The sequence below is a fragment of the Phyllostomus discolor genome, chromosome 2 (assembly GCF_004126475.2).
Source record: "Phyllostomus discolor isolate MPI-MPIP mPhyDis1 chromosome 2, mPhyDis1.pri.v3, whole genome shotgun sequence".
Classification (NCBI taxonomy): Eukaryota; Metazoa; Chordata; class Mammalia; order Chiroptera; family Phyllostomidae; genus Phyllostomus; species Phyllostomus discolor.
In genome coordinates, this window is record NC_040904.2 from 173396391 (window position 1) to 173419117 (window position 22727).

Genomic DNA, 22727 nt, shown 5'->3' on the forward strand with positions numbered 1-22727 from the left:
TGTTTCCTAGTGTCCTCTACTGGTTTATAACCCTCAGGCTGTTATTTTAATTTTTGAATTTATAAAATGGAGTGTTAAACTAGACCATTTTCAAGATCCATCTTAAAGCTTAAATAAGCGTGACTCGTTCTGAATGAATTACACACTTTGTTGATATATTTGAAATTTCCTCAAATTTATATCAATTTATATTGAACTTATATTGAGAAAAAGAATTTCAAATCATTGATGTACTTTTTAACCTCAGTAGAAATTGGAAAAGCTGTGACATTTACTAAAGCTTTCAAAAATAAAACTACTAATGAATTTGAACTCTGACACAATCAAGTTACCCTCTAACTTCTGCATTTATTATAAATACACACACATTTCAGCTCATATTTCAGCTTTCATGTTTAACAGTCATGGAGAAATGGCCTCTGGTAGTTTGAATTTGTTGATTCTCAATGGAAAGGAGAACGCTTAATATCTGGGCAGGCTTCGTTATTGACGGACGCATCGCTGCGGCTCAGGGCCAGCTGGGGCCCGGGTGGCGCCCGGGCCGTCATTGTTGCAGCCAGTGTGGGCAGCAAGGGCCGTCTTCCCGCAAGGGCTGATGAGATGGAATCTTTCGTCTGTCTCTGTGGCAAGCTTTCTTGGCCAAAGCAAGTGGAAAGCAGAGGCAATTATCCAAGTATCTGAGGTAAATGTGTGTTTTTCTGACCTAAATACTTGAAAAATTACCTCAACTATTCTCTTTGATTTGACTGTGATGATCTGGACACATCTCTCTGCCTGTATTGAGTCTCTTTTGCTGGACCTCTTTACGCAAGTGTGTGTGTGCGCACGTGTATGTGTGTGTGTGTGTATATGTGTGTATTAGGGGGTGGCTACGTGTTTGTGTACTTGTATGCCTGCCTACACAAAACCTTTTTGTCTGTTCTTCCAAATCTTATGATGATTGAACTGATTAATTTAAAACTTATTTTGGATGAATTTACACATGTCATGCTTTAATAATAATTTTGGATATAAACACACATCTGATTACTGAATAATAATTTCAATATACACAGGAATTCTTGAACACAATGTGAATAGTTAAGCCAGATACCACAGAAATCTAAGTCCTGACTTAGCACCAAGAGTTTCACAAACTTTTAACCTGATGGCAGACTCCCGGTCCTGTTGCTTTCACCTTGAATTACCCATACAAACAGAACATTAAACAGTCCGAAAGTTAGAAATTTAACTTTTTTAAATGTGTGGCTTTTGCCCTATCTTTTACCATAATGTTTAAAAAATTAAACTACTATTTATTAGCAGTCTATCTGCCAGACAATGGAAAGGAAAAGGGGAAAGGGCAGAAGCTACAGCCAGTGACTCTCTAGGATGGACTTGGCAACCTTTCTCGACCATACCAGATTAACTACAGAAAGTTCTAAGTTTTACAGTATTAGCTATAGAAGTTTCAGCTAATACTTAACTATAGATTTTATGTATTCATACTATCTGGAAGAAGCCTATTACAATGAGAAAACTACTATAGATTCGGTTCCAAGATAATGGTCACAAAGTAGATGGGTAACACAAGGCAAGTCTCTTTCTCCCAGAGTTCAAATTTTGTAAAATAAAAGGGTGAGGATTGTTAGATGACTTCTATGACCAATTTATATTTAAACTTGCACATTCAAATTTGAACATAACTACAGAGATTTTATACAGCCACTCTAAGGAAGTTGGAAGGGAAAAGATGTAATTATTGCACACTTTGCCAATAACAGAATCATTAGAACCCTTTTTATCTTAGACAAAGAATAAGTTTATTTTACTTTTTTAAAGAAGGAGTATTAATTAATCTGAAACAACATCTCCAAATAAATAATTCAAAAATATTTTTGCCTGGACAGTGCAGAGAGTTGACTGGGATATGAACTCTGCTAATATGGAAGAGCTGGGAGTAATAAGTCCTCAAGAGAATTTTCTGTAAGAAAAATCATTAGTCTACCATTATGGTGATTAAAATATAGCAATGTTATTTAGAGTAAAATGTATATTGACAGCTTCCACTAGGTTACTTATTTGGCTATGTTACCTTAACTTCTCCAACACAGGATTTAAAAGTGGGTTAGTCATCAACCAAAATGACCTCCTTGAGAAAGAATCTGGTAACCATGTCATTAGGCCAAGTAATAAAAAGTTCAGTGGATTACATCAAATAAAGATGATATCTAACTTATATACATTTTCACTCTGTAACTGTATTTTGGCTTTAGAAATAAAGTGGTAAGTTTCACAGAAACACAATGTTCCCATTTAAATAAAAATCTACATGAAATAGTATAAGTTTCTAATATAACAATATAAATATATAAACTTGATTTGAAGACACAATGATTTATATAATTTTTATATTATCCACTTTAACTTCAGTTACTTTAAAAACACTTCCAGATTTTATGTAGCATATATTAGCATATATTAGCATATATATTTATATAGCATATATTGAGACTGAGACCAAATGTTTTAGATAGTGAAAGTCTTTTCTTCTTTTGTTTTTAAATTTCAGCCTTGCATTATAAAATGTTGTTTACTAAGATGTCTACAGATATATATGAGATGTAAAAGTGGAATCTGAAAATTATAATCATGATTGCATTTGCTGTTTTGGCAATTTCAATGGCAAAAGTTATGCTCAGCCACTATCAGGAAGATCTTCCTAAAAGCCGACAGCATTGCCAAGGATATTTATAATACAGCAGAAATGCCATGGGAAAATGTAAAATATGAAGGTCAATGCCTAATTTCTTGCTTTTGTGGCCTAATTTTATGGTCCATTTTTGAATGCTGTCCAAAAGTGCACTCATGAAAGAGAATTTAGATTTGGCACATTGCATAGATGTTCCCACAATGCTGCTGAATAAACCTTGAAAAACCTTTCCCACTAAAAGATACTTTTTTAGCTGAAGAGCTTTAAGTCTCCAGAAAGAGCTTTTGCTACAGAACATTCATACAGAGCTGTTCATATGCATTGAATTTACTTGATTTAACAATGTGAAATATATATTTATGGGACCTAAGAAGTAAAATATTCATTAAAACACCAAAAGAGAAAATTTATATCAATCTTCTTAAGTTGGATTTTCACATGAGAAGTTTCAAAATATTTGAAGTCCTATAGCTGGTTCTTTTTTTTCAAAACTAAGAAGAGTTTTAAAACATGAAGGTTATTTAAATATGAAGCAATTAATAGTTGTTTGACTTATACATTCCTTTGGCTATATTATATACACATATGTTATAAAAGCTTGATTCTGGAATTACCTGTTTTACTGATACAATATTATTTTAAATTGATGCCACAACATGATTGTGACCATTGCTATAACAATCCAGTGAAATTTGTAATACTCTTCCTAAGAAAATGCACATACACTCGAGATTTTATATACGATTTCAGGAAGTCCATGAGCCCCTTGATGTTTGTCCAGGGACTGTGTGTTATAATATCCTGGACGAGATAAAAAGACATGTAATTAAGTGGATAAATGGTCCAATGATACTCTTACTTAAGGCAGTAGGTCTTCTTGTATACTACTCAGCATTATTAGAAGTAATAAACTAACTTTATATCCCATGATTTAAATATATAAAGCATATTTGAAGGTATAGTTTATGAACATTTTAACACAAATTGTGCAGAAATGAGTTTTACTATTTTAAAAGCAAATGCCTCTTGATATGAAATGAACATATTTTATATTATTAGAAATCAGGTTTTTAGAATAATTATGATTCTGCTGCCTTTTAAAATGCTAAGCAGGGAGTACTCTTCTAGTTGCTAGGTGGGATGCTGCCCAATTCATGAATTGCTTAATAAAGCCAATTAGATCTCAAAAAAATTAAAATTAAAATTAAATAAAATGCTAAGCAATTACTTCTCCTCTAGTCATATAGTTTTATTAACATAATGCTATAGTGCAAGGACTTAAAATGCTGTATTATATTTCTGTTGAGTGCACTTGTTAGGTTCCACTGCTTTAGTGTATTTTTCTTGAGACTAAAGGCTTTAGAGAAAGAGAAAAATTTATATTCTTGTATAATACCAGCTATGGCTTTATTTTGTTGAATTGATAATACACATTATGCTGTGTAAAATATACATTATGATGATTATCTAATTATAGATTATATCTGTACAACCACTTCCTTCTGAAAATTGGGAGTTTATTATTAATGTAATTACTGTGTGGAGACACTGAGGTACATGTATTCTCACATAACCACTATTGCAATATTATGCAAAGTCATTTAATACAGGGAGAGGCAAGAGGAGGTTTTCAGTTTTTCATATAAAATAATACAATAATTAATAATTAATAATACAAGAATAAACTATGTGGTTTACATACTTATAACTATAACCTGCTTTTGCCCCACCCTGTACACAGGGAAACAATTGCAATTAAATACGCACACAGGCTATTGCTGGAAATAGCTAACAGTGAAGTGGTCTGACTAGAAAAACCAGTAAACTAGTTCCTCTCCTTATCAACTCTTGAAGACAACAGATGCCCCAGATAACAAAATGCTCTTGATAGAAATACTAAACCTAAATAAACTTTCTTTGATTTAGTATTTTGTAGCCTTGGAGTTTTACTAATATTCAAATAAGTGCCACATGAAATGAATGTCTAAGTTCATTTGGATAAAGAAATTTCAGCCTGCCTTCCTATCATTCTATTGGAGAACATATTTAACTAGAATAAAAGGCTTTTCAGCATTTTCCCAGTGTGATGTCATGGGGACTCCATATTATCATTGCTCTAGAGCAGGGGTCTCAAATTCATCTTCAGTGGGGACCACATTGCCCTCATGGTTGCCTTCAAAGGGCCGAATGTAATTTTAGGACTGTGTAATTGTAACTACTCCTTAACAGTTAAACAAGAGCTCAGCACTGCCACCAGGTAGAAAAACAAGGTGCCGGACTGGAAAAAACAAGATGGAGGAGTGGATTCTGCCCTCGGGCCTTGTGTTTGCCACCTGTGGTCTAGAAGGAAGTGCAGGAAGCACACGAGATTGAGTGAAATTATATCAATCTATATCTGGAAGGGAAAATATGACAAAGAAGCCACAGTTTTCATTTTACTTGTTGGTACAAAAAATGGATTGAAACATGTTAAATAATGGTCAATAAATATTTCTATTAGGCAAAATGCAGAAAAATAGAATATTTTTCTAATAAAAAAGTAGGCAGAGAGAGTAAAAGAGAGCTATGAAACAATGCAACAGAATTCAGCAGCTCACTAAATATTAATAAAAATGAATATGCAAATTATATGACAGTAGAGAGATAACTTACATACACAGACTGATACAAAACACTAGAGAAGTAGTTATTGTTGTGAGGGTTTAGAAGGGAGGGGCTGTATTTGGGACATTCAGAAAGAATTTACGAATTTGTTAATACTTGCATCAAACCTTGAAGGACAGATAAGGTCTGAACAATGAGCAATGAAAACAGGACCTGGAAAGAATGCTGTGAAGCAAGGAACAGAGGTAGAAATACTAGGGTATTTTTGTGGACTAGTTGGACAGGAGAGTTGGTTATGAGGAATAGTGAGAGATTAAGGCTTATGGCTGAGGTCAACCCATGGAACTTCTTGGATGCTTAGTCAAAAGGCATAGTCTTCATTCTGCAGGTAGCGAGTGAAAAGCCACAGAATGATTTTTGAAAAGATAAAGCGTGTTCTGGGGTGGCCCCACATCTATACAGTAGTCCGTAGCAAAAGGGCTATAAAGGTTGTATTGTCAATGAGTGTGTGACTCATTCTCAATGACTTATAATAACAAAAGCACAAGTCTGAAAACAAGCAAAAAACAGAAACATGACACATGTATAAATTCACTTTTTTGTTCTGTGATAGTAATCAATATGTAACATTTGGCACCAGTATACTTCCCCCATAGAAAATAAAGAAAGAAACAACACTATACTTAACACACAAAAAGTATTAGCAGAAACTGAGAACTTCTGGTAAGTACTAAGGTTATGAGCACAAATGTTTAGTAGGAGGTTGTGGTATACATTTCTAGAAGATATGTAGTTAGAAAAATAAACAAAATCAGTGTTGTTTACTACTTGTCTGGCATAAATTATTCTTAGACATGAGTGAAAAGCTGTTCTCAAGGATCAAGACTCAAAATATGTAAGAACTGGGGCCAGAGTTACCAGAAGATTATACATATTTATGCAAGGGAAATAACTTTGGTTTTTAACCTTTCAGGATGCCGGAACTCTCACCTCGCACGACGAGGTCGGCCGAAGCTGAGGAATTGTCCACGATGGTCTGCGCAGTGCATGTGTACCTGCCGGCATGCTTCAGCTGGGCGTTTCGGATGAGCAGCTCCCCATTGGCATCCAGCTGTGAACAGGAGCAGCACCATTCAAATCAATACAGCTTCACCAATTATATGGCACCGAGGATCCAAGAAGCCCGTTTTCCCCTAACAAAATGAACACCGTGCAAAAGGCATCCATTGTAGATATGCTCACCACGTGTCTTTGCTTAGGTTACCTAAGCATTGGGCTTTCTCAAGTGAAAAATGAAGGGAGTGAACCACTTAAGGCACATTTTAGCCCTCCTATCTTTAACATGTTATTATTTTTAGTAGCAGAGGGCCATACTGAACGATTGAAGGTGAAGGAACTGGTTGTATCCCACAAGGCAGGGCACATCAACACCGAGTATTATCATCCACATCACAGTTCTAGTCTTAAAAATTCCCACTGATTATATTTTTAGAGAGATTTCTCAGTGACCTTTTACCTCTCCCAGTGCTCTGCCTTCTTGCTGGTGCCCACGCCACACTCACCCCCATCTCTTACTTCTCTGTTTTTCTCCTCTGTCCCTGGGACAAAGAATTATTCTTATTCCTTATATTAAGCTGCTTAATTCTTTGATGGTTGCTTGGATTCTGACATTACTTATTTCAAAACCTTACTTTCTCTTTTTAGTTTTTTCTATTTCTTTACCTCTTACTCCTCAATCTGTTTTTAATCTGGTTCCCATTTCTTCAACTTATTTTACTTGACTTCTAATAACATTTGACCTTCCTTCCCCAACCACTTAACTTTTCTAGACACCTATGACAACTCACTTTCCACAAACTTTGAGGTCATTCTCAACCCTGTCTCTTCTTCAGCTTCCTTAGATACCCACATACATACTGGAATTTACCTATTTCTTTTCATCACTACTGCCTCAGCCCTTTGCCAAGCTCCCAACCTCGCCCCCTGAAGTACTGTATCCCATTTTGTCGTGATTTCCACCCCTGTTCAACTCTCTTCTCCACTTGTCACTCAGAGTTACCTTTTAAAAAGGCAATAATGACCAGTCACCCTGCTCTGTAAAAAACAACCTGAAACCTCTAGAATATGTCCCCTTCCTAGAATAAAAGTGTTACAATGACTAACCTGACTCCATTCTGTGCATTCTGTCCAATACTCCACCGCACCTAATCCCACCATTTCACCTGCACTCTGTTTTCCAAAAGAATATTCCCTTTTTAGGACTTAAGTGTGTCTCAGTCCCTCTAGTCTCTGGTTCTCCACGGTGTTTCCTCCTCTGAACTGTAACCCCCAGTACCCCACTCTCTTAACACCATCTCCTAAATAACACTCACCCTCTCTCCACCAATACCAGCTGAAGTCATTTTTCAAGCAAGGCTTTCTATTTTCTCTCATTATATTTTGTCATAACACATTTTACCTAATGTTATATTATATGTCTCAATTGCAATGAAATCTGTGTGCGGTTATATGACTAAAGTCTGTCTCTGTGGAGGGCTGTAAGTTTACTGGAGGGGGAAACGTGCCTGTTGTGTTCAGTGCTCCATCCCTACGTTACATTCGTGTACAGCTGTGCACCCTGTATCCACAGGAACCGGGACAGTGCCAGGAACATAACAACACTAAATATACATTGTTTGAATGAATTAGTCAATTTGCTTCTCAAATATTCTGGTATCTGCTTTTTTTAAATAAATGTATTGGGGTTATATTGGTTAATAAAATTATATAGTGTTCAGGTATTCAATTCTATATCATCTGTATATCATATTGTGTGTTTGCCACCCTAAGTCATCTCCATTTATTCTTTTTTTACCCTTTATCTCCCCTACCCCAGTTTCCCTCTTATAACCACCATACTATTAGCTGTGTCTATGAGTCTTTTCTTAATCCTTTCACTTTTTTCATTCAGCTCTCAACACCCTTTCCCTCTGACAGCTGTCAGTCTGTTCTCTGAATCTATGAGTCTGTTTTTAATTTGTTAGTTTATTTTGCTCATTATATTCCACATTTGAGTGAAATCATATAGTACTTGTCTTTCTCTGACTAGCTTATTTCAATTAGCGTAATAATCGCCAGGTCCATTCATGCTGTCACAAAAGGGATGATCTTCTTTTTATAGGTGAGTAGTATTCCATTGTGTAAAGGTACCAGAGCTTTTTTATTCACTCATCTACTGAAGGACACTTGGGCTGCTTCCAAATCCTGGCTATTATAAATAATGTTGCGATGAACATAGGAGTGCATATATTCCCTCAAATTAGTGTTTTAAGAATTTCTTTGGATATATTCCCAGAAGTGGAATCACTGGGTCATAAGGTAATTCCATTTTTAATTTTTTGAGGTAACTCCATATTTACCAATACATTTGATAAGTCTTACTATCCAAATTAACAAGGAATTTATAGAAATGAACACCATAAAAACAAACAATTGAATTAAGAAAGGGGCAAAAGGACCTGCACAGACATAGACACTTCTCCAAAAAGGACATAAAGATGGCCAATAGCCATATGAAAAGAAGCTCAACATCACTAATCATCAGAGAGATGTACATTAAAATCACAATGAGATACCATCATGCACCTGGCAGGATCACCATCATCAATAAATCAACCAACAAGTGTTGGCGTGGCTGACATCTGCTCTTAAGATAACATATGTTCACTCCAGCTACAAGCAGAATTAGCTTAGCAAGTTCATATAGCCTGTAACAAGTACATTTCATAAGCACATAATGAGACTTATTTTGGTGTCAGCATGAAGTATACACTCTTGCTACCTCCTCTGATTATCTCCTCATCAAACTCCTAAGCCTTAGCCTCTGTAGACAATTTAGACTTTATTTATTCTCTTTCCTGCAGATCTTTGTACATCGCACTTTCATTGCCTGGACTCCTGTGCCTTCCACTTCTATCACTTAGCTAACTTCAAGTCACAGTGTAGCTGCCCCTTTCTTCTCTGGAATCCAAGATATGGATTAGGCATTGCCCTCTATACATGTTCATTGCAACTATCCCTTTCTACTATAATTGTTTAGTTGTTCATTTTTTTACTAGATTGTGATTCCTTGAGGGAGGGACTAGATCTTATTATTATATATAAATAACTTACTGAAATATGTGATATACAGGAGGAATTCAACAAATAAATATTGCATAAATTAATTAATAAGTACCTATTACCTAAAATATTTTCATTAAGTTCTTTTAGTGATCTCATGTGATTTTTTTCAGGTAAAATGATAATGTTATTAATTAAAATAGCTGAATTGAGAACAATTATTGCTATTCACATACATGAGATCAATGACCCATTAATAACATATTTCAAATTATATACCAATTCTATGAAGAAATATAAACATTTTAGGAATGATGTGCAAATTTATGGAGAGAAGAATGCAGTCAACATAATTTTAAAAATGTAAACCCATTTGTCTGACCTGTATGTTTTATAAAGAAGTTAGCTTTTCCAAAGACAGGCCTGCTCTTTGTCTTCAGCTACCGAAAGGTAACCTATGTGTCTTTCTTTACCTGAGTATCTTGGGCCTAACAATGTGATTTAGGTTAGGAGTTAGCCACACCTGTATAGTTTTACAGTAGGCATTGCTATGCCAGAGAGACCAACATTGGGACTCAGAATAGGGGTTTTGGGTCATGAGATATCAGTCAACCTAGAGGATGAGATTAGCTGTTTAGGCAGTCAATCAATTATGCTTATGTGATTAGCCCCCATAAAAATCTCTAGACACCATGGCTCAGGTAAGCTTTGGCAATACTATATGTTTATTGCTACATACCAAAGCAGATAGAGTAATGCATCTTGACTCTATGAGGAGAGAACAATGAAAGTTCTGTGTCTGATACTTCTCCTGGACTCTGCCTTGGGCACTTCCTCCCTAGGCTGATTTTAATTTGTATGCTTTTCCTGTAAAATACTGTAACCATAAGTATAATAGTTTTCAGGGAGTTCTGTGAACTCCTTCCAGCAAATCAAACCTGAGACTGGTTTTGGCAACTCTCAGAGCTTGTAGTTGGTTTCAGAAGTAAAGATGATCTTGGGGACTGTGCCCAATTTTGTAGTTGGCCCAAGTCCTCATGCCATACTGAATAGAATTCTTCTAATAGAATAGCCAGAACATACATTATTTTAATATTTATAATTCTTATTTTTAAAAAAATTTGAGAAAAAGAAAAATTGTGAGGAAGACAATTTTTCTGAAGACTAATTGGCACATTTGTGTGTAATTTTCTGGTGGAAAAATGTAATCATGGTAAAATAAAATAGTTTAAACACTACATATTTGTACAGTAGACTGCTTTAATGTGCTTTGACATCCTTAATAACACTGTACTTTGACACTAAATATTCATTAATAAAAAGATATTAAGTAAAATCTTTTAAAATTATTATGATATATGGTAATAGTTATATTTGGAAAAGAATGCTTGCATAAAAATAAAAGCACTTAGTTCTATTATATACTTTCATTATGTGAACTTACTACTCTGTTTGCTTCATCTGAAAGCAAGATAATCCTATTATTAAACTCCTACTATTTCAGTGAGCCATGTGATTAGATTGAAATTTTTAAAATAAAACACTTTCAAAATTAAAAATATTTTTATTTAATTTTAAAATAAAGAAATTGAGAGTAGAAAAAATATATAAATTTTAAAATAATTGTGGCCATGTAATTGCCCTTTGTAAAATTTTGAGGTACTGTATACCTAATACTTTTTTTCGTTGTGTAATTGGTCTTTTTTTCCCTAGACTCTTAGTTTGAAACATATTAGTCTTTACTTATTTTATTCTGAGATAAATAATGGGATCATTTTTATACTTTTCACATGTAATTAAAAACACAGTTTTATGTTTAATATTATATTGAACGTGACACTTATTGAATCTTCAGAATAAATTTTCTAAAACTCTTAATTAAACTATCCTAAAAGTTTAATGTTCAGATCATTTCAAAAGTCAGCTCTTTTTTTTTTTAAACATTGAGACTTAGGTCTGTAATGATAGGCCTACTTACATAAAGTGTTAATAAGCAACTTTAACATTTATTCTGATTTGCTCTATATTTGGTGAAGGTGACACTGAAATTTCTCAGAAGGAAAGCAAAGGACAAACACAGTGCATCACTTCCAATAGAGTAGTGTATGTATAAAAGCTTTCCTGAAGTTTTTATAAATGGTACTAGCACTTTTCATACCTCAGGAGAAGCTGAAGTTCTCAGTGGTCAACAGAAAGCTTACAAAGCAAGTACAGAACATGGACCTCAGCACATTCTAGCCACAAATTAGATACGAATGCTCTCTATATTTTTCACTAAAAACCGCAGCTTGGCTGCATTACAAAATGCTTCCCTTCATGTGAGGGTAGTTGAATCACATACTGGAAATTGTGATAGCGCCGCTCATGGATATTCCAAAGTGTATATGTGGCTTACCGCTTAGAAATTTCCCAAATTTAAATAAAAAGATTTCCAAAATATAAGTGTCCATGTCTTCCCTCCCCCCTCTGCCATGAATTACCTCTGCAAAATCATTCCTGCTGTATGAATGAATCTGAATAGCTAAATTGGATTAACAATTGAATTAATCACAATGAACAGGAAATGCGGTTCAGATAAGGTGCACACGTGGGCTAGCAGAGCATGAGCTCATGCTGGCTCCACAGCAACGAAAACGTCGCCTTTGCTCTGTTGAAGTTCGGAAAGAAGGCATAGATGCTCAAGGCTGGAGGAGAGCATGTCTTTTCAAGAGAGTAGTCCAGAAGCTTATAAGCATATACATTATATATGTATAATCCATGCTGCATTCATGAAAAAGAAAAAAATTTTCTTTTTTACTTTTGAATTGCTAGGTTAAGAAAAAAGTAACTATAGCAAATATATCATATGCAACTGCAAACTTTAACACCACCATCACTAACATGACTAATAGCAAATATTTAGTAAAGGGTTTCTAGGTGTCAGACACCATAGTAAATGCTTTACATGTGCAAATGCACTTGCTCTTAGCAGCCCTATATGATGCAGACTATGTTTAATCATATTTTAGAGATGAGGATGGAATACTACTATACCTATAACCATTACTACCACTACTGCTGTTGCTGTCCATAGGATACCGCTGCTGCTACTAACGTGTGTTATGAACCATTGAGCCGGCTGTGGTTTCTGGTGACCCTGTGAATGAGCCAGGTCCACAATGTGCTGTCCTGCTCAGATCCTCTGGCCTTATGTCTATGGTTTCTTTTATGAAGCCAAACCATCCCAAATATGGTTTTCCTCTTTCCCTGCTACCTTCTATTTCCCTCAGCACTATTGTCTTTTCCAAAGAACCCTGCCTGAAATTATTGGTAAGAGAAGTTCACTAGGGATAGACGGGACACCGATAGGATTATTTACAGCCACAGAGACTTAATCTGTCAAAATCCTAACACAAATGTGTCAACAAAAATGGAAAACAAAACAACTGCTGCAGAGCGGAAGCACTGAATATGCATCCCAGTCTTTAAGAAAGGGGATGCCAGGGAGAGCAGTAGCCGCAGGACCATTGTTCTTACTTCCCACGCAAGTAAAGGGAGCTCAAGGTGGGGCAACAGTCCTCCACTTACAGGCAGCAAGAAATGACAGGTGTGCAGCTGCTACAGCTACTACTATTAAAACTGTTACTACTCCTTCTACTATTGCCACTGTCACCACCACCACTACTACTAATTTATTAAGTAAGACACTGTCTGACTTAATTCATAGTTATTGGGGAGATACTCTCGTCACTTCTATTTTAGAGAGAAGAAATTTGAGATTTTGAGTTAAGCTGTGGGTGGAAGGCCCAATCATGAACATGTGTTCCTGATTTCCACCAGGTCAAGCTCTTGCCAAACTAGCGCTTTATGAACTGAACAATAGGATTTAAGCTCATCGTTTGGTAAGTAAAAGTGGATGCTTTCTCATAGCAGGAAGAATACAATATGCAATTATTTCATTTATATGATCAAACATAAGAAAATAGAATAGTACAATGGCTACTTGTATACCAGTCAATTACATTCAATAATTATAAACTTCTTGCGATATTTGTTTTATCTAATTATCTAGCTAGCTAGCTCTACCTTGGTTTTTCTCTATCTACTATCTACTTATTGTCGAACACTTAAAAGACAAATTACTGATACCATTGTACTTCATTCCTCAAAACATAACAATGAGCATCCAAAAAGTAAGGCTATTCTCTTACATAATCACAAAACCATTTTTATACATTATTAACACTAATTTCCTAATATTATAAAACATTCAAGTTAGCATTATTTTAAGTAATACATCAGTATTAAAATTAAATGTAAACATTTTAAAAGTATATGACAAAAACTTATTAAAATGAAGTAGTGTTATTGAAAGTATAAAAATTTACATAAATAAGGGAAGTGGTTGAGAAAAATTACTAAGAAGTTACCCAGTAATTACAGAACCAGTGGGAATGTTGAACATCTCTAAATATGACTGTTTTGATGGCTAAAGAGTCTAATTTTAATAAATTGGCTCATTTTAAATTAAAACTCAAAAAAGAAATTTTTTCTTGAAGTCTCTGTGAAACATTTTGAATGATGGACAAAAACATCAAAGCTTTGGACTTAGAACCTATGTTTTAGAGTTGAAAGAGAACTTGGATGTCATTTAATTCAAATGGTTTTCAAATTGGCTCCTGTTAGTCTCAGGGTTCTAAAGATCTTCATGGACCACTGGGTTGAATGAAGGAAAAGATCAGAATAGTGAGGGTTTTTTTTTTTTTTGATAGGAAAGACTAAGAAGCCCTGTGATTAGGGCTTTTGACTATGTGGTCTCCTACATATCACACACATACATGCACACAGCTTTCCTAAATCAGAGCATCCTTACATTCATCCTTCTTACTTATTGAGGTTTTTCAAAACTTCTGATGTAGCCCAGCTTCCTCATATGACAGATGAGAAGCTTGAGGCCCAGAGTAACTGTTTTGTCCAAGATCATATAACTCTTCAATGGCAAAACCAGAACAAAAATCCAGATCTTTAGATAGTGTTCTGCTCTTAAAAACAAACTGGAAAAAAATTTTTTTGAACACAACAGCTAATGAGAAATAGTATATTTCTTATTACTAATCAAGACTTACTTTATAAAAACTATGTTCTAGGTGGGCAATACTCCTTAGAAAACACTAATAAAATATATGATATATAAGTATACATTTAAAGCATGGAAAGACAACCAGTATCTTGAGGAACAAGAAGCCAGACTTCAGGAGACAGTTATGTCCAACATAACTAAAAAGGAGCTAGTGTGATATCAGAAATTTAAAAAATCAAAGCCCACTATGTAAAATATTAAAATTACTAAGACACCAACATTTACATGCTTATTTCCCCTATTTTTATTTTAAATACCTACTGTATTTTGCAAGCATAAAAGCCAGAATAATTACTGCAGCAATGCTTAAGTATGCAAGGAGTTCTATGTACAACAAATGGGTCTTCAATTTTTGATGGATTTTTGGAGATTCCTCCAAGGCAATACATTTCCACAGAAAAAAAGACCAGCTTCTGTATGTGCTTTATTCCATTCACTTAGCATTACCACAAACAAATACTTACTCAAACCTAGACTATGCAATGCTATGCTACAGAGTAACTTTAACTCACATGGCCTCCACACTAGAAGCAGAAGCTAAGCCAAGTATAGGCACATCCCATGAACATAGATACCAACCTCTGTATTTACTGATGGAAACAGCAAATAAAAGACAATAGTTAGGTATAAGTAAAGGTTATTATGGTAGTAAAAGGAAGGTCAGAAAAGTTCTATGTTCCGACACACATGCCAAAACAAAGAGGTATGCCAGGATTCTCTGCTTCTTTTCCGATTAATCACTGATAAGAGCAGAGAGTAGATTTGCCCACAGGCAGAATACCTTTGAGAGTTTTGCTGGATCACAGAACTGAGTCAGGGAACTATGCGAATTTTACATAAATCCTTTTCTCTTCCTCTGCTCATCAAAACATATCTTAAATTCAAAGAACACATGAACTCTATCCTCTACTTCATACTATTTTGGAAAATGTTTGATTTAGCCTTTTACATTTTTTTTTCATCCTCAGCACTCTCATCTGCTCGGGATAATAGAACTTCTCTGTTTCTAATACATTAGGCTTACAACCTTTCCGTGGCCAATCCATTTATTATTCCCAAGCTCTTTTTTCAAATCTCCCTTTAGAGCAGCGTTTCTCAACCTTGGCACTTTTGACCATTTGGACCAGATAATTCTCTGTCGTGGGGACTGTCCTGGGCATTACAGGACGTTTTGCAGCACATGTGTGAAACAGATGTTCGTAATACACAGCCCTCCTCCAACCGCCCTGCCGGTTGTGACGTCTGTGAGTGTCTCCACATATGGCCAACAGCACCCTGGGAGAAAAATTGCTCCTGGTTTAAAAGTGCCACTTCAGGGCTTACGTTGTCTCACTGTGCCTGCTTGGCCTCCTGTTCCGCTTCCTTCAGCTCTGGTTTGACCCTTGCCTGCTTTCAGGATTACTGCCCCACCCTCCTTTTCTCTTCCAACCCGTTCCTCCATAACTCTGGACAATCTTCACCTTGTTTGACAGGGAGCAGAGAAACTGTAAAATTGAAAAACATAAAATAACTGCTGTTTTATTGTTGTTGTTTCTGTCTTTCTCTTTTTGCATGACTTGCAGAAGCAACATGTTTGTTCAAGTTCATAACATGCTCTATTATGAAATATATATACCTCATTCATTTAACGTAATTTTTTGTGAAAAGTTCAGCATAATTAATATTTTCTTTAAAAAAAGAAACAAAGCTTAATGGTAAGAAATCTGTATCCTTTTGCTATGAATGCTGTTGTCACTATAAAAATGAATGCATGTCCACATACATGCAAACACATGCATATACGTGCCTAAAAGAGATAATTAAGAATTGCCTAGAACTTTATTGTTAGACTACCTGAGACTCTACAGAGTTGGTTTATAATGTATTGCAAAGGTAGCTAATAGTATAGGCAAAATGAAGTCATTTGGGTAACCTTGAGTGAGGCTAAAAGGCTCACTAAACAAGATCATGGAATAAATTATGAGTTGCACACTGTCTTACAGTATTTCAAATGATGGGAGAGTTGTTAGCTAAATGGATGTAGGTACAAACTTGAACCAGTGGACTGAAAGCTGAAGTGGCAGAGAGTACAGGGACTTCAGTCACACAACCAGCCTTCAGTTCCTCCCTCTGCTACCAACAGGTACATGATTACCTCGGGCAAGTTACTTACCCTTTCCAACCCTCAGTTTCCTCATCTGGAAAATTGAGAAATCACTCTAATACGTGTTCCATAGAGGACTCTGGTGAAGATCAACTGGGAAATGCATGGAAGACATTAACCCAATGCTGGCCAATAAGGAGCACTCAACAAATGTGGACTATTTATTGCTTCTTTACTGCCTTCAGCGAAGAAATACAGATAATTTTTGTCTTGGGCCAAGTGTCCCATACAGCAAGCAGTGCAAAAAATTAAACTATGAAAAATCAGATCTGTAATAAGAAAAACAACTATCTGGCAAAAGCCTTAGAAATTTTCAATGAGGAATGATTGCTCTATTATAAAGAGCACTCATAATAATCACTTACAACCGGCCACGTCTTGCGCCAAGAAGTTTATAGGCATTTTCTCATCGAATCCTTGCAAAAATGTTATGAAGTAACTGGTTGTGCAAACCCAATGAAGTAACCTGAATGAAGTAAATTATTAATAAACTCTTACAGAGGAGGAAATCTGAGGCTTAGAGAGGCTTAATCCCAGGCTCAGTCGCAGAATAAGAAGTGAAAAATGGAGCCCAGAGCCTGGGGCCCACTGTGGCACAGCTTCTGAAGCATTCGTGTGGCATTTATGAGCTTAAAGCAGCCACGCAATAACTTCTTACTGAAGTGCAATTTTAGCACTTATTTGTAATAAAAGAATCAGAAAAAATATACATATTGGCCACAGCTAGAATTGGAAAGCGTAAGAAACTCAGGGGTTAACAAAGATAATAGCTCTGACAGAGACAATATTGTCACATTGTTGAAAGAAAATGGTTTGAAACAAACCATTGTTGAAACAAAGCTGATGTCTAAGGATAGACAGCTATTAAAAACAACTTCTGCAGTTTGGGTGTCACTATGAGACAGGGATAAATGATACGTTGCAGGCATGCTTTTGTGTGTGGACAGTCTTAAGTCCTTTATAGAACAAGAGTATTTCTAAATTAAATGGGTAAATAAAATGACTCTGCCTTTTTGTATTTATGGGAATAAATAGCTGTTGAATTAGAAAATCAACACAGAAGCCAATTCATAGCTGAACTTGGAAAATGTATTTGCCACATCACTTAGAATAAAAGAATACCAGATAAGCTGCTTTAATAGCATATTGTATCAAAGCTTCGAATTAATTAATTTATGATCCTGTATATTCTAAACAGCCATCTATGCTGAGTTCAAGTTTAAAAGAAACATTTACTGACCCAGATCACATAACAATACAACATTCAGTGAATAACTACTGAAAAAATAAAGAAATAAATAACATGACAAGTAAATTAGATATTTAACTTCTTAATGTTACTCTATAATCAGTATTAAATGTTTATTTATGTTAAAGAATTAATTCCAAGGAGCTTTACAAATGTAGGGTTATTACATGGAATGGCAATGTTATTTTTACTTTTTTGGCACTCACTATAAATTACTTAGTATGTTTATTTATACATTTCATATAAAATAGTATAGTTCAATGTCTGTATACACTATAGCGTGTTCACCATCAAAAATCTAGTTTCCTGCTCACTATAAATTCTTAAAAGAAATGCATATTTTCCAAAATGTATAGTTACTTTATTTCTGATAATTATATAAATACAGTTGGAAAAAGTATAAAGAAGAAATTTTAAAATCACTTATAATCACAAATCTTAGACATAACTATATGAGAAAATGTATTTGTTTAATTTCAGTTATTCCAGACTGAAATTTGAAACCTTATGCAAGGCTGCCACATGGTGGTCAAAATCAGGAACAGCAAGTTAAAATTAAAGCGTACTTGATTACTGAATAAAATGTCTTACTAAAATTAAGTTGGAAAATAAAAACGTAGGTTCATGAAATAAAAAGCTTAAACTTTGAACTTTATACCCTATTAATTAGAGCTTCTGATATTAATTTTCATAATTAAAATTATTAAAACAATATGATGATATTGTTTTGAAAACCATCATAGCTACCAAAACATTTACATTTAAATTTTAAACTCACAGAGTAGCGCTGATTTATTTAGGATCAGGGCCTGTATTTGTACCTTTCAGTGTTTTATTTGCTCTATTGACTATCACTTTTCCTGACTTGTGGTATGTACTCAACACAATATTTTTAACTGAACAAATGCTTCTCAATTATTAAATGTTACCAGAATTAAAAGAAAATCAAAATATTATTTAAGAAACTGAAAAAACTATATACTGATATCTTCACCTATGCAACTTGAATAATAGACATTGCAGTCAGCAATGTTCCTTGCTTTGCATTTGCTTTCTGAAAAACCTGCTACTCTATAATGTTTCATTCACTCAGCTTTAGATAGCAAGAACTGCTCCTTGGGGCAATGGTCTATTAAGGAGCTCAGAAGCAATTACTAGCCATTAGGACTGTCTCCAAAAGGATGAAACACATACGGTGTTATCACTTGAATTTTGTGTTGTGCATTTAGCAGTGAAGTCTGACCTTGAAATTTGCATTAAAAGAGAAGGTAGACATGAGGAAAAGCTTTATGGGGGTAGGGGGATAACAGCTGAAAAGGGGGAAGAGGGAAGGCAAGGAACATGAGCCACAGAGCACTCAAGGGCATGGACAATGGAGGGTAGTGGGGGGAATGTGGTAGGGGTGAGCAGTGGGGGAAAAGGTGGGACAACTGAGAGAACAACAATAAAAATAAATAAATAAAATGAAATACTCATCTTTTTTTATTTTTAGTATTTAGAGAATTGAATCATGACTGTCCATCTACAAAGTGTTAATATGTGCCTGTGGCATTTTCATTCAATTAAGTTGCATATTTAGTCAGTGGGCATGTTTTCCACCACTCACAGATTGCTACTGGGTGGACTGAGCTGAAACCAGAGTTGGCGATCCAGAGCATGGGCCTGCAATGCGGTTTCTCCTCTGGACCAGCTCAGGGGCAACTATGTGAACCTCCGTGGCTGCCTGCTGCGAAGGGAGGGACTACAGCACGTGATGGTGGAAGTCTGTTACCTCCCTATGATCTCCTTTATTGTTTATTTCTTTTTTTAAAGATTTTATTTATTTATTTTTAGAGAGGGAAGGGAGGAAGAAAGAGAGAGAGAAAGAGAGAAACATCAATGTGTGGTTGCTGGGGGCTGTGGCCTGCAACCCAGGCATGTGCCCTGGCTGGGAATTGAACCTGCCATGCTTTGGTTTGCAGCCCATGCTCAATCTACTGAGCTACACCAGCCAGGGAACAAAACCCAATTTGAGAAATTATTAAAGATATTGGTGTGCATTTTACTAATGTTGGGCATGCTTACTTATGATTAAGCATATCAACACAGCTTTAGACATGGGTTTCTCAAAACCCAATTTGAGAAATTATTAAAGATATTGGTGTGCATTTTACTAATGTTGGGCATGCTTACTTATGATTAAGCATATCAACACAGCTTTAGACATGTAAGGAAAAATAATAAATCATGTGGTATAATGTTAAAATAGTTCTCTGCTAATTCCTAGGTATTACTTTTTAAAGTGTGTAAGTTGAGTTTGAAAACAAAGACAATTGGTGGATTTACTGTAGGCTTACAGTTATAGCTTAATCTATTAGATTAAAAAGAAAGAAAAATGAATTACATTTAACATATGAAAGGCATTAACATTGATGATGCACCAACAGTTATTCTTTGAATTTATTTAATAAACTTTAAGAAGAAATGTATCCATCTAGTTAAAATCAATGTTACCTGCTCGAAAACTTATTTGGGGTTTTTTAAATGGAAAGTAAGAAGAATTTTTTAAAAGAGCTAGACTATTTTAAAGTGTAATATTATATATATATATTCTAATCTTCCAATCTTCATATATATATATGTATATATATTTCAATCTATAGATTTCATGGGATTTTAAATATTTTAGAACTCAAAATTAACTCAAACTCAAATTTCATTTTTATATTCATAACTGACTTCTAAAACTAAAGTTTTCTTAACTAAGCATATATCCTACACAGGCCTTTAGGCTCCTAAACAGTCACCCATTTAGACAACGAATTGGCAGGAGTGGCACTCGATTTGCTTTTTAAATACATGGTAAACTAGACAGCCCCACCAACACGCAAATGATGCTTTCAGCCAGGTTGTTATTTCCGCATCACTTCCCAGTCTTTTCCCTCTACCTATTTCCTTTGTTTCTGTACAAAGCATGCCTATGTTTAATCAGAGGACTTACATCATGTATGCTTCCTGTGCATAAAATAAAATAGCCACTAACCCTTTTCAAGTCACACAGATTTGTTCCCCAAATGTCACAACATATGTATATGTATGTATTTATATATGTGTGTGTATATATATGCATATATGTATATGAGGTCTGTTCAGAAGGTATTTAGCCATGTAATGTACAAAAGTAGGGACATTCACTGAAAAAGATATAAGACACAGGAAACATTGCACATAGGACAATCATGCCTCAGGTCCCTTCAAAATAGGCACCTTGGGACCTCACACAGTTCCCCCAGTTGCCATCAGCTGTTGTATTTTCCTGAATTTCATTGACAAGTCTGAAATCTCTTCCCTTTCAAAGGTGATGTTAGTTTTGGGGAAAGCTGGAAGTCTCAGGACCCCAAATCTGGGCTGTAGCGGGGCTGAGTCACTTGGGTGATTTAATGTTTTGCCAAAAGTCTCTGCAGGAGAGGTGATGTATCAGTCAGTGCATTGTCATGTTGAAGCTGCCAATCACCAGGTGCACATAGCTGTGGCCTTCTAAATTATCTGAATAGTTTCCTCAAGAAATGTTCAAGTTTAATGCAAAATTTGATGCAGATTTGTTGCTGTACACACTCAGTCATTTTGAATGCAATGGCCACACAGTACACATGCTCACTCAACAGCATCTACTGCCCCCACTGACTAGTACAGTGAAGTCATTATTGTTCACTCATGCACATTCCAGTCTACTCTCCTTGGCTGCCAGGTTTGGCTGCCAGGTTATGTCAATGTTGTGCAAACTGTTCTCGTATATTAACAATGGCTGGACTTTTTCTGGACTTTTTCTGGACTTTTTCTCCATATATCTCTGTCTCTCTCTATCTATCTCTATCTCGTCTGACACAAATAACACCCCTTTTTATTACAAAATCATAAGCATGCAATTCTGTAACATAATATCATACTCAAGCACACCATATGACATTTTAGGTGAAATGTTCAAATTAGAACTATAGGTTATCACACCCATATTATTGCCCTACCAACCACATGCAAGCAGGCCTCACTTCTGCCAGACACTATATATAATCTCTATCTTACCCTCAAAGAATAAATGAAATGCCTTAAAGCAGTCATTTTAACAAAGGATAAGTTCTATGCTCTTACCTAATTTAAAGCTAATATTTAAAGTTAATGTGAGGGGTATAGTACCTCAACAGAAAAAGTATTCCAACTAAGGAGAAAATGGACCTAAAGCACAAAGAATATTTATTGGTTAATATTCCTACCACACTGCTCAGGGCTAGCCATTTTTCAGAAAGGTTCAGAGGTACTCTGATTAACCTCAGGAGACCCATGAAATGCTGTTTTTACCTATCTTTCAGTCTCATGGAAATGATTATAGTAACAGGGTTGCAGTGCAGTCATATGCGGTCGCTGGGATGTTAATAAGACAAAACTTAAAACACGTACCATAAAATTCCGCTGGTAGTGAATGTTCTCTCTGTTGAAATCGATCACATAGCCATTGAAGGACCAAACGAACGTGAGGTCCAGGGCAGGGTCAAAGGAAGCGGCGCACTGCATGGTGGCGTTTTCTCCCACAGTGATGTCAGCGTTGATGGGGGCCAGTATAATCCGCGTGGGGTCTGCATGTTTTTAAACAGAGGAAATACAGGTGTAAAGCACAATCAAGATAATATTATCTGCTACATTAAAAGAATGAAAATCAATATATTTTGATTTCTCTGTGGAAAAAATATATGATGTTTTCAAATTCAAATTCCAGGCACAGATTTTTTTTAAAAATAGAAACTTATCCATACGTTGACTGTCTTAGAAGCTTAGCACTGAACCA

At 35.4% G+C, this 22727-nt stretch overlaps 1 protein-coding gene across 3 annotated transcripts in view; it reads right to left on the minus strand.

The window, feature by feature from the left end:
• The window catches only part of CNTN1 (contactin 1), a 318439-nt gene that overhangs the window by 77442 nt on the left and 218270 nt on the right, over window positions 1-22727 (minus strand). For all 3 annotated transcript variants that reach the window (XM_028531929.2, XM_028531930.2, XM_028531933.2), the window contains 2 exons: window positions 22343-22518; window positions 6287-6407 (listed from right to left, as the gene is read on the minus strand). In XM_028531929.2, the coding sequence (XP_028387730.1) occupies window positions 6287-6407; window positions 22343-22518 (297 nt within the window). The remainder of the gene's footprint in view (window positions 1-6286; window positions 6408-22342; window positions 22519-22727) is intronic.